Source organism: Otolemur garnettii, unplaced genomic scaffold, assembly GCF_000181295.1.
Source record: "Otolemur garnettii isolate 467f Iridium unplaced genomic scaffold, OtoGar3 scaffold00013, whole genome shotgun sequence".
Classification (NCBI taxonomy): Eukaryota; Metazoa; Chordata; class Mammalia; order Primates; family Galagidae; genus Otolemur; species Otolemur garnettii.
Genome location: NW_003852408.1, coordinates 21,878,768 through 21,894,915, shown reverse-complemented (window position 1 = coordinate 21,894,915; position 16,148 = coordinate 21,878,768). Strand labels below are relative to the sequence as shown.

General features: G+C 38.7%; 1 protein-coding gene across 4 annotated transcripts in view; it reads left to right on the top strand.

Annotated features, from left to right (window-relative positions):
- The window catches only part of MAP2 (microtubule associated protein 2), a 139,488-nt gene that overhangs the window by 99,467 nt on the left and 23,873 nt on the right, over positions 1 to 16,148 (top strand). For 3 of the 4 annotated variants that reach the window (XM_012802274.2, XM_012802273.2, XM_012802272.2), the window contains one exon: positions 12,879 to 12,940. In XM_012802274.2, coding sequence (XP_012657728.1) covers positions 12,879 to 12,940 — 62 coding nt within the window. Of the gene's footprint in view, positions 1 to 5,570; positions 9,306 to 9,511; positions 9,719 to 9,886; positions 10,022 to 12,878; positions 12,941 to 16,148 lie in introns of all 4 variants that reach the window. The other variant, XM_003784986.3, reaches the window with a different exon arrangement.

Sequence of the window (16,148 nt, the reverse complement as noted above, 5' to 3'; positions counted from 1 at the left end):
TATTAAGATGATGTATCTAAGGGCCCCATTTCCCCCCTTAATCGTATAGGCATTAGATCCTAACAATTTTCCTTTTTTTCAACTTAAAAATATATGGGAAGAGAAGAATTAATCTTCGTGAAATAACTGCTTCCAAAGAATGCATTTGTTGTATAATGCTTGTTTCTATTGCAAAGTTTTCCCTGGTTATTCTGACTTGTTTGAGAGGAATGTACAAGTGATTTCTATTTTGCAGCGGGGCTATCAATGCTTTTGATTCATTTAGACCAATGGCAAACTTGCTCAAGAGATTAGTTAAAATTCAGCAGCTACTGAAGCATGAAACATTCACGTCTCCCATCCTCCATCAGCGTGGCCTTGCTTCCTCCCCCCATCCTGCTGCTGCTCCTATGGCCCTTCGTGTCCTTGCGTGTTTGTCTCGTCTGTCTGATCTCGTGTCTGTCTCGTTCAGTTCTCCCTGCAGTTTCTTCCTGTGTGTCTGTTTGTAGACGAAGGGGCCGAGGATCAAGTAGGTCCTCTACACAGGTTCCCCAGCCACGAACCTGCCCCCAGCGGGGAAAGGCGCAGACTCCTAGCCCCCTCCATCTCGGTGTCTGTGCCTGATGATGACCCTTACAACTCCGAGGAGGAGTACTATGAGCACCCTTTGTTCAGCTCAGAATGGACAACCTCTAGTGTGCTCCCCAGTGTCTCGGCGCAGAGTGCAGAGGCCCTCTTAGGCCAGGAGAAAGGTGAACCGAGCATGGTCCCCTTGGGCTCCTCCTCCCCGGCTTGTAGCTTGGACCACATCACCATGTTAAGTGTGCCTTCCTATGGGGTGGGAGGGAAGGAGCCTGTTTTCTCCACATGGAAGTGAAGTCTCTACCTAAGTGGTATCCATCCAAATGCCTCAACAATTTATACAAAAGATTCCTTACTTGAAGCATGTTCCTTGAAGCATATTCCTTTTTCTATATCATTGCTTCTGAGAAAGACAGAGAGAGAGAAGCAAAAAAGTTCAATTATAGCATGACTCCATTCTCCTCCCTGCCAATTAAATCAGTTGGGGAAGAACATATTCTTACCCAAACCAAAGAAGATGTCCCTAAATACCATTTCTTTTCCTCCTTATATGCATAATATTTCTACGACCAGCCTTAAATTGCATTAGCCTTTCTTATTAGTTCATGATAGCTCTTTTAAAAAGAAAGATTGAAGAATCTTTAGAGCTGAAAAAGTGTTGTAAAACAAATTGATTTCCCCATATCATTTAATTAATCATCTACGGAAACCACAGAGGCTTCCTAGGTGACTAAATCTTGGCTCACGTTAGTGGAGCTGGGTTAAAATGAAGGAAATGATTCAAATCCTTCATCATTCTAGCCCCCTAAGGCTGGGATACTAGTGTACAGTTGGGCATAGTGAGGATAAAATAAGGAATTGATGGGGTCCTTTCTGTCTCATCCTATCTAGGTAGCTTTGTAAAGGGGGAGGGGAAGTACAGCTAGATCTACTTTTCTTAGGTGAACAGTTCATGTTCGTATGGGCCAATATTTAATGTGAGGTGAGTTAGTTCCAAGGCAGTGAAAAATAAGCTCACAGCTCACTAACTACAAGCATGGTAATAAGCTTCTTCCAAGGTCATTGTGAAAACAAAGAGCACCAATAATTCAGACACCCTGATCAAGAAATATTACCCATATTAAGTGAAATGAATTTATTTTAATAAGGTGAACTTCAAACAATTTTTAAAATTAACGTTAAGTAGGCATCCTCAAACTATGGCCCGCAGGCCACATGCAGCCTGCTTAGGACATTTATCTGGCCCGCCGGATAATTTTGCCGCCCGCCGGATAAATGCTTAGCAGCCGACTCGTCCCGGGGCCCGCAGTCCAGCCCTCCAATGGTCTGAGGGACAGTGAACTGGCCCTCTGTTTAAAAAGTTTGAGGACCCCTGATGTTAAGTTTTGAATAATAAACAAATATGGCTGAAATAAACATGATTTGTACAAAACAAGCAAATGGAAACCTAAAAAGTTGCATAGAATTGTGGCAGTGCCTGTGGCTCAAAGGAGTTAGGGCATTGGCCCCATAAGCCGGAGGTGGCAGGTTCAAACTCAGCCCTGGCCAAAAACTGCAAAAAAAAAAAAAAAAGTTACATAGAATTGAAAATATGTCAATCGACTTGATTAGACTTCATCCAGTACCATAAAGGCAAAGGTGCTGTATGAAAAGTCTTTTAATTTTCATCAAAATCTATGGCATCATAAAAATTTACTTACAATAACAACTTACAGTCTGAATTGGTAAATGCTACTTACATAATTAAATTACAAAATGAAAGTGCCTCTGAGCACCAAATGTGAGGAGACAGATGAAGTAGTTTTCTCTCTCTTTTTCTCCCCGAAGGGTGTTAATATTTCTCTAGAAAAGAAAATTCCTTTCTTTTCTATCTGTAGTCTTTCCCGCAGGGCTCTTTACATAATGTACAATTGTTTCACAGCACTTTCATCAGAATCTTCCATTTACAAACTCTAAAATAGCTTATATATTTCCTTCTAATTTCTTAAAGGGATGAAATGAGATTTTTTTTTACTGGCATTTGTAGTATAAATTGAAAACAAATGAACATGATAATTCATAAACTTCATACATCTGCTTTTCATAATTTAAATGTAACTCTTTTCCATGTGATACACATCTTTTGGGGGGTGTTTTAGGAGTTAAGTTGCCACTCAATTAATTTTCCTTGGTGATTTTGTTTCGAATTGCAGAAATAAGATTTTATTGCCAGTGTGCACATTCTTTCTTAGTGTCCTCCATTACCGATATTTCAGGGAGTTAAAAAATATATAACAGTTGGGTCCCCAACGTAGACTTTTACAAAGAGAATGATTTAGATTGTACTTTGATCTCGTTTTTTCAAAGCATTTTACTTACGCCTTAAATTTTTTCATTTCTTCCAACACCATCTAATGCAACAAGGGTAACGTTAATTAACTTAGGTAGTCCTTTACCTTGTAAATACTAAATAAATTTTCTATTCACTTTGTCATAAAGATGTTCAGGTGGTTGGTTGGGTATTATTTTCAGGGAAGGCTTTTTCTTTATTCCCCAATTTTTTTTTAGCAAATTTTGTACATTTTAAATAAAGCAGTCGGGAATTCTTATGTAGGGGCTTCCTGCATTGGAGAAAACAGCACAGGTCTAACAGATTTTAAAGTTTTCTTTTTTCTCCCCCCAGCACATTAACACATTCATCTTTTCACCACCGTCTGTCACTCCGGCAGCATCATCTCTTATTTCCATGCGATAACTGGCTGCCATTTCCACTAAGAGTAATCCATCAATAAAACCCTTTCAGCTCTCATATTTTAAAAACAAATAGGCTTTTAATGAGACTTTCAAAGTCATCACTATTAGCCGATTATACCTGATAACTAACCCATATATGCTGTGTGTTGCATTATATGAATTTGCTCATCCAACGGTCAAAGAACACCCCCCCCCCCGCCCCGCCCAGGTCCTCCCTCATCATTCTAATGGAGCTGAAAGTGTTCCGTGAATAATGTTTCTGTCGCTCTATCTGTTCTGTGGTCATGATGTCAACATCTTTCTCATTCCTAAGAAGAAACTCTAGAGAGTCGGAAGGCTGAGGAAGCGAGACCTGGCGCTCTCCCTGGGAAGGAGTGTGGGGCTGCTCAGTCCGCAGGCCGCCCCCAGGGCCTCAGTGCAGAGGCCCAGCTAGTTCCCGAAGAGAGCGCCCCCGGGGCGTCCCCTGAGAAAGGTGTCAAAGAGGGCAAGGAGGTGTCTCCAGCTGTAAAAACCCCTTCCTCTGCGGGGGAAGGTGTGTCCTTCTCAGGATGTGCATGTGTTTGTTGCCAATGGTGTGTCCAGCGGCTCACCAGGCCGATGCCTCTCACCGCTGTTTCATCGCTGGGTCTTCTCATGATAACAAGACCGCTGTTTCAAATCTAATGAGCAGAGTGTGGCTTGCGCAGGTGGTGCCTGGCAGCTTGGTTTCCGCAGCTGCAGCTGATTCCTGGTTTTCCTTTGCCATGATACAATACGCTTTGCAGCCAGGCTGATAATGCTATGTGAGCTTTTTTTTTTTTTTTTAATCTTTTTTTCTTTCTTTTTACCCGCCCCCTCATCTCAAATGTTTGCCAGTCACATTGCTAATACATGTATATTTTTGTTTTTATTTTGGGGACAGCAATTCATATGCTTTTATTTCAAATTGTGTGGATGGATTTTGGCCCATAGAAGCTTAAATGGTAGAATCATTTTTGTTTGCAACCGCAGTGTGCTGTATACTTTTACGCTTCGATGAATACTGGTTTGGTTTCTCCGAGAGTGCCAGCTGATGCTTCTCATGTCATTTTCTCTCCATGGCAGCCGACCCCTTTGGTCATCCGCATATCTTTTGATTTTTCATTCATCTAACCTTTATTAGAAGTTCATAAAGTATTTTTTTTTCTTGTTACCACAGGACACACAAGTATGTAACATAATGATGATCCAGGTACACTTGATCTTTGACACATGGTGGAATTATATTTCCCCAGATCTTTTCCAGATAACCACATTTAGCTCGAATGACTACAGTGAAACACCTTTGACTTTAAAACATAAGTGGGACTCTAAAGTCTTTTGGATTGGAGAATAAATAAAAATAAAAGTGTGTTATTTAATTTCTGAGAAGCATCTTTAAAACCAATATTGGTCAATGCTTCACCATTTGGTCATGTTGCAGAGAATGAGGTCATGAGCAGAAGAAAATTATTTTAATAGTTGGCTCTTTTGAAAATAGTGTTACTCCCATGCCTCTCTATGTCAACGGTGGGATTCAAATTTTCTTATATCTTTCATACAGATGAAGTAATTATTAGGAATTAAAATTTTTAAATACATGAAATTGGCTTGCCAACTCTTAGATCATAGCATATAAAATTGGTGGCAAATATTTACTCGTGTTCCTGAAATTTAATCTCAGATGAATTCTAAAAATTTATACCAGTAACCTTTGGCTGCTCCCCAAATTGGTCCTAGCATTTGTCACTCAAGTTAATTGAAACTCCTGATACTAAATCATTATGATTTGTCTTCTGGCCTGCTAATTCATTTTCAAATGATAAAACTAATGAGAAAATTTAGAAGAAATCAATCCTTATCTATATTTAGTCCTTGACATATATTTTTTGTACCCCCTAATGTTAGTTACTTACATAATATTCATTAATGGAAATAATTCGCTAGCAATAAATGTAAATTTTTTTCTACTATAAGACACATTATTTAATGTTGAGAAAAGACCAAACAAAAGAAGAACAAAAGAGTATCCAGAAGTATACGTTTCTTACAATTCCCATGCACATTAATTTAAAACCAGAGTTCATTTTAGTAATAATACATATGTCTCTCAGTCTTGCCATTTTCATATTGATTTTTAAATGGGCTGCATGCTTGCATGTTCCATAGTTTTTCTTTTTACCCTATCATTCATTTATCATTTCAGATATATAATTTTAAGCTTATTGCCTGAAAGCATTTGCCTACTATTTGTTTAAAAATCAACCCGGTTACTTCAGATTTACTTACAGCCTCGAAGATGGAGTTCCAAGATCAGCAGGAATTGACACCCTCTACAGCTGACCTTTTAGACCAGAAGGAAACAGAGTCAGAGAAACAAAGTAAGCCTGGTGAAGACCCTAAACACGCTGCCTTAGACTCTCGGCTAGAGACGGCTATAGCTTATCCTGATGAAAAGGATGTGCAAGGCATGGAAGAAGAAAAGGCACCTCCCACTTTGTTCGGGCACACTCTCATTGCCAGCCTGGAAGACATGACACAGAAGACAGAACCAAGCCTGGTAGTGCCTGGCATTGACCTTCCTGCACAGCCTCCCACTCCAAAAGAACACAAGGACTGGTTCATCGAAATGCCAACGGAAGCAAGAAAGGATGAGTGGGGGTTAGTTGCTCCAATATCTCCTGGCCCCCTGACACCCATGAGGGCAAAAGACGTATTTGAGGATCTCCCCAAATGGGAAGGCAAACAATTTGATTCTCCCATGCCGAGTCCCTTTCAAGGAGGAAGCTTCACTCTTCCTTTTGATGTCATAAAGAATGAAGTAGTTACCGAAGCATCACCCTTTGTCCCTGCCTTTTTACAGCCAGATGACAAAAAATCTGTGCAAGAAACCAGTGGCCCAGCTACTGCCAAAGATAGTTCTGAAGTCGAAGAGCCCCATAAAGATAGAATGGCTGAAGCACCAGCCTCGGAGGCAATTGCTTTACCCAAAGATGCTCACGTTCCAGTTGTAGAAGAAAGTGTTATGGAGAAAGTTTTAAGGGAGGAAACAGGGGCCATAAGTCAAGAGAGTGTGCAGAAAAAAGATACTTTCATTGCCAGCGGACTGGAACCTACACCCACCGAAAAGGAACCTCAGCTGAAGCTTGAAGAAAAAGCAACCCTTTCTGACCAAGAAGCTATGCCAAAAGAGAGCAGACCCCTAAAATTGGCAGATGAAGAAACAGGCGTAATTCAGACCTCCACAGAGCATGCTTACTCAAAAGAACAGAAAGGCCCAGAGCCGCCCATAGATACATTAAAACAAGACACATTCCCTGTAAGTTTGGAGCAAGCAGTTACAGATTCAGCCATGACCCCAAAGGCACTGGAGAAAGTCATGACAGAACCAGCTGCACTAAGTGAAAAGAGTGCAACCCAGGGACTTTTTGAAGAGAAAGTTGCTGACAAAGATACCCGGGTTGAAGGAGTCGGTGCAGCAACAGCAGCTGACCTCGACATGCCGTTTTATGAAGATAAGTCAGGAATGTCCAAGTACTTTGAAACATCTGCCTTGAAAGAAGAAGTAACAAAAAGCATTCAGCTGGGCAGTGATTACTATGAACTGAGTGACACTAGAGAAAGTGCCCCTGAGTCTATTGATACCATATCCCCTGGGCGTGAAGATGGTGACCAGGGATTTCAGGCAGGGAAAGAACCCCAGCCCAGCCCTCCAGCACAAGAAGCAGGGTACAGCACTCTTGCACAGAGTTATCCCCCTGATTTACCCGAAGAACCCAGTTCTCCTCAAGAGAGAATGTTCACCATCGATCCAAAAGTGTATGGGGAGAAGAGAGATCTCCACAGTAAGAATAAGGATGACTTGACACTTAGCAGGAGTTTAGGACTTGGTGGTAGGTCTGCAATAGAACAAAGAAGCATGTCAATCAATTTGCCCATGTCTTGCCTGGATTCTATAGCCCTTGGATTCAACTTTGGTCGGGGTCATGATCTTTCTCCTCTAGCTTCTGATATTCTAACCAATACTAGTGGAAGTATGGATGAAGGAGACGATTACCTTCCAGCCACCACACCCGCAGTGGAGAAAGGCCCTTGCTTCCCAATAGAAAGCAAAGAGGAAGAACAAATAGAAAAAGTAAAAGCTACTGGAGAAGAAACTACTCAAGTGGAGACAACGTGTGAGTCACCATTCCTAGCCAAAGATTATTACAAAAATGGTACTGTCATGGCCCCTGACCTCCCTGAAATGCTAGACCTGGCAGGCACAAGGTCAAGATTAGCATCTGTGAGTGCAGATGCCGAGGTTGCCAGGAGAAAATCAGTTCCTTCAGAGACTGTGATTGAGGAGAGTAGTACTGGTTTGCCGCCCGTAACTGATGAAAATCACATTGCTGTAAAAACGGACAGTCAGCTTGAAGACTTGGGCTACTGTGTGTTCAATAAATACACAGTCCCACTCCCATCCCCTGTTCAAGACAGTGAAAATTTGTCCGGCGACAGTGGCTCCTTTTATGAAGGCACTGATGATAAGGCTCGAAGAGATTTGGCCACAGACCTTTCGCTGATTGAAGTAAAACTGGCAGCTGCTGGCAGAGTTAAAGATGAGTTCAGTGGTGACAAAGATGCATCTCTGCATCTCTCTGGTGACAAAACGGGTCTGGGCAGAGAGTTTGACCAAGAGAGGAAAGTGAATGACAAGCTGGATACTGTACCAGAAAAGAGTGAAGAGCATGCTGATTCCAAAGAACATGGCAAGAAAACAGAAGCAGCTGTCGACCAAGTGGACACATTTGGATTAGGAGTAACCTATGAACAAGCTTCAGCCAAAGACCTGACACTCGCAAAAGATGCATCATCCGAGAAAGCGGAGAAAGGTCTTAGTGTAGTGCCAGAGGTAGCTGAGGTAGAACCATCCCAAAAAGCTGAACAAGGACTGGATTTTGCTGCCAAGAAAGCTACCCAGGGTCCATTAGATGTCAAAATTAGTGACTTTGGGCAGATGGCTTCGGGGCTACACATAGAGGCTGAAAAGGCAACCGAGTTTACACTCGAGGCCACACAGGACCTGACCCCTTCATCCAAAGTGCCTCAGGATGCAGATTCCTTTATGGGTCTTGAATCTGGCCACCTGAAAGAAGGTGCCAAGGTCACTGAAACAGAAGTCAAAGAGAAGGTGGCCAAACCCGACCTGGTGCACCAGGAGGCTGTGGACAAGGAGGAGTCCTATGAGTCTAGTGGCGAGCACGAAAGCCTCACCATGGAGTCCTTGAAACCTGATGAGGGCAAGAAGGAAATCTCTCCAGAATCGTCTCTGATTCAAGATGAGATCGCCATCAAACTGTCAGTGGAGATACCTTGCCCACCTGCCGTCTCAGAGGCTGATTTAGTCACTGATGAGAAAGCTGACGTCCAGATGGAATTTATTCAACTGTCAAAAGATGAAAGCAAAGAAACCCCAGATATATCTATCACTCCCTCTGATGTTATGGAGCCATTGCTGGGGCCAGTCGTGTCTGAACCCGCAGAGGCTCCGAGTGAGGAAGAAGAGATAGAAGCCCGGGGAGAATATGATAAACTACTCTTCCGCTCAGACACCCTTCAGATTACCGACCTGGGGGTCCCTGGTGCCAGGCAGGAATTTGTGGAGACCTGCCCAGGTGAACACAAGGGAGTGATCGAGTCCGTGGTGACCATCGAGGACGATTTCATCACTGTAGTGCAAACCACAACTGATGAAGGGGAGTCGGGCTCCCACAGTGTGCGTTTCGCGGCCCTGGAGCAGCCTGACTTGGAACGGAGACCGTCCCCTCACGTCGAAGAGGAGCTGGAAGTAGAAGAGGCAGCTGAAGCCCAGGCAGAACCCAAGGATGGTTCCCCAGAGGCTCCTGCTTCCCCGGAGAGAGAAGAGGTTGCCCTCTCCGAATATAAGACAGAAACCTATGATGATTACAAAGATGAGACCACCATCGACGACTCCATCATGGACGCTGACAGCCTCTGGGTGGACACTCAAGGTCTGCATCCCCCCCCTTTTTTTTTTTAATTGTCTACTCCCAAATCAAACCCAGTAACCTAATGGGGATTGTTTTTTTCCACTTTAAACTTTTAAAACTGTCCCTTGATCTCTTTACTTTGCATTTTGTTAAAGATCCGAAGGACTTTGTACCTGTGTTACTAATGTTTCATTGTTATTGTTGTCATGATTTGCTTTGATCCGCAGATGATGATCGGAGCATCATGACAGAGCAGTTAGAAACTATCCCTAAAGAGGAGAAAGCTGAAAAGGAAGCTCGGAGACCCTCTCTGGAGAAACATAGAAAAGAAAAGCCTTTTAAAACCGGGAGAGGCAGAATTTCCACTCCTGAAAGAAAAATAGCTAAAAAGGAACCTAGCACAGTCTCCAGAGATGAAGTGAGAAGGAAAAAAGGTTCATTTAACAATCACTTCTTTAATAATGCTTTTGAAGTTATTCATTATTACTCTTTTGTAGGGGAACTGCCTAACAGTGGTAATTATTTGTGAAATTTCGTTTGGTTTGGGCTCCATGTGTTCATTTTTTCCTGATGGTATGCTTTCTGTGTTTTCTTATTCATAGCAGTTTATAAGAAAGCTGAACTTGCTAAAAAAACAGAAGTTCAGGCCCACTCTCCCTCCAGGAAATTCATTTTAAAACCTGCTATCAAATATACTAGACCAACTCATCTCTCCTGTGTTAAGCGGAAAACCACAGGTGACTGTTCAATTCTGCAATGTGACTGGCAAACATAGACGTGTATTTTTTTTTTTAATCTCATTACTGTAGCAGCTTCTCATTTTGTTTTTCTTCCAAGAATCTCAGCAGTCATGAACAAGTTTACTATTAAGTGTCTTGTATCATTATTCTTTTTTTTTTCCCTTCCTTGCAGAAGAGGTCATGACCATCTATTTCTTTGTCATGCTCAGACATAACAGTGCGTGATTGTATCTTGGCATTGTGCTCTAGTGTCACGTTCTGGCGATTCCTATTTTCATTGTATGTGTTTGGTTAGAGGATGGCGATGAATTTAACCGTGGTATGCATTCTCATTATTTTGCTTATTTATCTCTCTCATGCTTAAGCCCATACATATTTGTCCTATTTTCGACATTGTTACTGCCAAATCTGTTACTGATGTTGATGAATTTACTGAAAACTACCAAGAATGTACAGTGATTCAGACACTGAAAATGAGAAGCAAACCCAGGGTAACATGGTGGTTTGCTAAATTACTTTGATTTTGGTGAACAAAAAAAAAAAAAAAAACGGAAAATAAGCTTGTCTGGTAATCCCGTCAGATCTGATTCCTCATCTCCAAAATTAGCAAGGTTTTCTTTCAGTCTACTGAGGTACATCTCTTAGCTGATATTCTTTCATCAAGATTTTCTTAAATATGTTGGATCCATATTACTAAATTTTCCCAGAAAATTCAGTGTTGAAAATTCTGAGATAACAGTTCCTCCTTAAGAGGAATTTAAGTTAGAAATAAACATGGGTTTATTTCTATTTTGCTAATTGCTTATTTTTTTTGTTTTCTCCAAATACAAATGTTTACTAAGTTTAAAAAGGGGGGGTACATCAAAGGAATAAAATGTATTAGAAATCATCATAAAAATGCATGCAAAGATCTGTAATTCAAATTTTATTTCTAAATTTTAATGTGAAGTATTTATTTTATACATATACTAGGGTGGTATTAATTTACAATTTTTTAGTGTTTATTAAGTGGCACACTTGTAGTCTACAAAATATAAGATTGACAAATCAGAAAGGAATATTTTTCTTTCCATTATATGTAAGTGTCTATATAAATCTGGATGATTTTAAAGGTTAAGAGCAGCATTAGTCTATGGAAAAATAGAAAATCAAGGTAATTAATGGTTTGGGGACAAGTACCAAATTCCAAGTATCTTGCATTTGTGTTCTTCATATAGGAATCATATTCTGTGCTTTCCTTTAAGATCTGAGGCAGGATTTGAACATGGAAACCTATATATACACAAACATTGACAGAGGTGTGAGATGAGGAAAGCTTCTGAGTTAGAGTCAGGAATCAACACATCATTTCTAAATCTTATACCTTAGTTCATTGCTTCAGATTTTAGGCCTCATTCACCTTGGATTTTTTCCTTCTAGTTAGACAGATGCTTGTGCAAGCAGAATCTCTTGGATTGATGTAAAAATCCTATAAGCTACCTGCAAGGATGAAAAAAATGTCATCGGAATGGTGGAATTTTAGAGAAAATGTGAAATGGTTTAATAAAGTCTTTACATGTCATTGGCATTTAATTTACCACCCCGAAAGTAAATTGATTGCCTTTTTGGTCCATTTTTAAAGGAAATTGAAGATCTTTGGAATAATTAAGATCTTCCTTTATTTTTGTCAAACATTAAGGTCCTCTGATCGAAAGCATATATCAAACGTAGATAGCATTGGTTTGAAGTGAGCTATATTTCACAAGAATTTGAGATGTGATAAAAGAGTCAGTAGGAAGACATCATTCGCACTGCTTCTTCAAAAAAACAGTCAGTTCTAGAACCTATGAGTAATTAGACTAGCTAGCCCTCCGTAGCATAAAGCATATTGTAGACAGTTATTATTTCTGTGTTAGGACTGTATACGGCAGAAGAATCTTTCCTGAACTCATATGAAGGGCTTCCCAGGATATGTATTTTTTCTGAGGATTTTTATTTTATGAAAAAAAGTTAAAGAGAAAGTAAACACATTTTCTTTTCTAAGCACGGTTTTCAAACACGGATGGTTTTCCCAAACAGAAACGCTTTGAGTTGTAAGAGATATTTAAGTCAAGTCAGATAAGCATGAACAGAAAATATGGAAGAGATAATAGAGCTCAAAATTGAAACCAGAAGCCTAAAATAGCAGCAAGATAAACAACAGTAACAGATGTGGTAATAATTTCTTAGAGGAAGTGCATGTGTAGAACATGTTATATAGTCTCTGAACTTAAAAATTTCTCTCGTCTTTTCTGCCCTTGACAAGCTTTTTTGTTTCCCTGCTCGTGTGATGCATTTTCACATCAAACAAACGTGTCATTTATATGGTGAAAGGAAGGAGTACAGAGGGAAAGGGTTGGCTGATCATGACAGTTTGGAACATAAAATGCAGAACTATCTGCAGGTGTGCCAGTGGCTTCCAGAACAAGAAGGGAGTTTAGAAAGCCCTTAGAACCAGCACTCTTCTGTACCATGCCAACCCTAGAAACCAAGCAACACTCTTCTCTTTAAATTTTGCAGCATCCAAATTGCTATTTTATAGCTTCTGTTCTGAAGGGTCTGTCCTCATACGCTAATGATTCAAAGGTGTGTTGGTAACCGATAGGAAATTATTTAGTGTGCTTACCCGCTCTTGGAGAAACACTAGATTATGCTAATTCAGACCTGGAGCCACAGGCTTTGTTACTCGGTATCTTCAGTTACTGAATTCGAGTCTCAAAATAAGCAAACTTTTGCTTTGCGTTAGTCTGTTCACATGACAGAATGCCCCCAAAGTACTGAAAAATACACCTTAACCGCTAAGTTTAGGGTTGTCTGTGTCTTTTCTTTTCAACAGCAGCAGGTGGGGAATCCGCCCTGGCTCCCAGTGTATTTAAACAGGCAAAGGACAAAGTCTCCGTGAGTAAAATACGTTTTTCCTTGTTCTTCCTTTGACCTTCTTTTGATATTAGCTGCAATATCGTAACTTTTTTTTAATCTTGTTTATATAATTACTCTTAAAAGTCATTTACTCACCCAGAATGAGTCTTAGGGCGTCCGGCCATGGACTTTCATCTTCTGGAAGGACATGTGGTGATAGTTGGTGTGGACACAGCAGGCTGCCTCTTGATTATGAGATAAAAACATTTAAAGAATAGCCCGATGCTGTGGCAAAAAACAGGCAAACCCAATTCAATTACTTTCCTGGGATCAAGTTAAACTATTATATCAACATCTACTGTATTTTACAGTGCATTTTTATTTTTTTGTTACAAAATAAAATTCAGACCTAATGAACCAGTGTTAATTAGCAAAAAGAAATTAAGTGAATTATAATGCCCTTATGGAAAGATAAGAACAATTGTCATCTTGATGTGTCTTAATTTTTTCCTACACATTTATAGCTTTAATAACAAAATGGAAACTCTGTGTATTGATTTTTTAATTAAGTAGTAAACGTATCTCCATGCCATTAAGCCTTTAATCATTCCTGCAATCATTTTAATGACTCTATAATATTGCATTTTATTTATTTACAATGATGTACTTTAATCAGTTTCCTATTATTTAACATTCATATTATTTTTCTTTGTTATTTTGACACTATTGTAGAGATCCTTTTGGCTATGGTTCCTATAAGGTATCATCCTACTAGTGAAATTATTGTTTAAAGAATGTTTACATTTAAAGTTTTTGATACATATTGGCAAATTACCTGCTAGAAACATTTTCCCCATTTATATATTCTGCAGCTGTATATAAATGTGTTCATATTCATCATTTTTATTGTATATTTATATATTATTCTATATTTGCCAAATTATGGAGATGAAATATATTATTATTTTAATTTAACCAAATTCTTCATATGTTTACAAACTTTTTCTATTTCTTCTTTTTTGAGTTTTATTTTTTATATTATTGGCCATATTTTAAAAACTAAAGCCAACATGAAGTATTGTCATCTTTTTCTGATTAAAAGAACAAAATTAAATGACTACTAATAAAATCCTTAACTTCTAGCAAATAATTTGAATGGTATTGCTTACCAGTTTATCACAATGTTCTAGGTCCCAGCAATCATATATAATATGAAAATCATAACTCTTAGCATAGCTGTCTCAAAACTGGTAAGATCTTAGACTTCCACCTGTATTTATGATGAAAAATAGTGATTCATTTCCAGTAACAGCCAAACCATTGGTATCTTGAACCTGAGAGCTTTTACATGGATAAAAGAGGGTAATTGATTTTTATGTAAGTGTTTGCCAACATATTTTTAAACATATGGTAAGCGATAGAGTTTAATTATTACTTTGGTAAATATAAGGCTTTAGTTTAAGCACAATGTGATTTCAAGATCTACATCTTTTTACCTCTGTTTCTGATGGAAAGCTAATGAGATGTGGTTAAAAGCAGGGCTGTGAAATAGACCAGGTCCAAATCTTGCCTATCTATTACTTGTGTCACCTTTTCCTTCTTGTCTTTTAAATCTAAAGATAAAGGGGAAGGGAAATTCTTATATCCTATTAATTCTAGCAGTTTTATAAGACAGAACACAGCATAACCCCTAGGACATAGCATTCGTTTGATAAACAGCGATAGTTTGTCATTATTTTAACTATTTGTATGAAAGAAGTGTTTAGGAGTAGAGATAGAAAAATGTCTGAACTTTTCCTCTTTCAGAAAAGAATTTTTAAGTGGGCATTAATTAGAAAACCTTTAAGAAATGTTTAAGTCCCTTGGTCTTCAAGTAACTCAACAGAATCAGCATTAAATTTTTTCCTTATAAATGTCCATGTCATCTTTCTGAAGAAATTAGTTCATCATTTCCAACTACTTCTCATTTATTAGAAAATTTTTCCTTCCTAATACCTCATCCTTATTCTAAAGCCTCTTTCAACTCCAATATAAACACTGCACTTATCTCTGATATGCCATACATCCATTAGAACAGTTCTCTGAATATTCAGTTTCTCCGTATGATGAACTTGACCTACCTGTAATCCTGCAGTTCATTTGAGTTTTTGTTGTTTGTTTGTTTAGCATTCATAGTTATCTTTCTTAACGTAGTTGCAATTCAATTATTTCGTTTTTGTTTCTGTATCACATTTTTGAAATTCACTCTTTTGTAAATAGGCTCATTTAAAAAAGAATGACTATGCCAACTTAATTTCCCACTCAAGGATTGGGATATTTAAAACAAGAAGTGATTTATGCGATCTCTGAATACTCATGTCTCTGTTGTGGCTATAGCGGTTAAAACTTAAGATAAAAATCTCAATTTTATCTGCTGTTTTTGTAACAGCTAAGACAAATTATTTGAAGATAATAATCTTCTTGGATTTGTCATACTTGTCAGTATTTTTAACAGTCTCCCTTGAGACATGTGGCATGCCAGCATAGCTTTCTTCAAAAGCCATACATCCCACCCAATTATACTTGCAGTTTCCCCAAGGGTTATCAACACCTATAAATTAAATCTAGTGATGTTTATGAGAAATCTCTTCTGTGCTGACTTTCCCTTCAGGCTTTATAACACATCATACAGACTATAGTCTGTAGCTAAAAATGTTCTTAATTCTGTGCCATAACTTAGTCCCTAATATGTGTTTTACTCATAAGATAAACTCATTATATATAAACTCTGCAATTTTCTGATGAAATCAATATAGATTATCTGAAAACAAATTTTCTCAATATTTAAAAATAGTTTTCCATTATTAGGCTTCAAATATACCACATTCTAAAGTTCTTGTAATATGATCAAGATGTAGATTATATGCACTACAAGACAATGTTTATTAGAGGAACCATTTCAGCACCCTGGATATAGAAAGAGGCTTTCCAAATGTGGTTTATAGATTAATTATAAACCGTGCACACAGAATCTATAAAGAATCTTGTGTCTATATTCTCATCAGAGAACTTTATATAAAATTATTTATAAAAACAAAATTTAAACAATTAGCATCATCTTTTAGACCAGCAAAAAGAGTTTTCTTAATCACTCTTTGCAAAATTCTTTTAAAGCTTATTTTATTTCAAAAGAGAGCAAGAGAAGTGCTTTGGTCTGAGAATGTCACAAAGCCAATTCCTCCACGTCTAAACATTTCCTTTTTTTTTT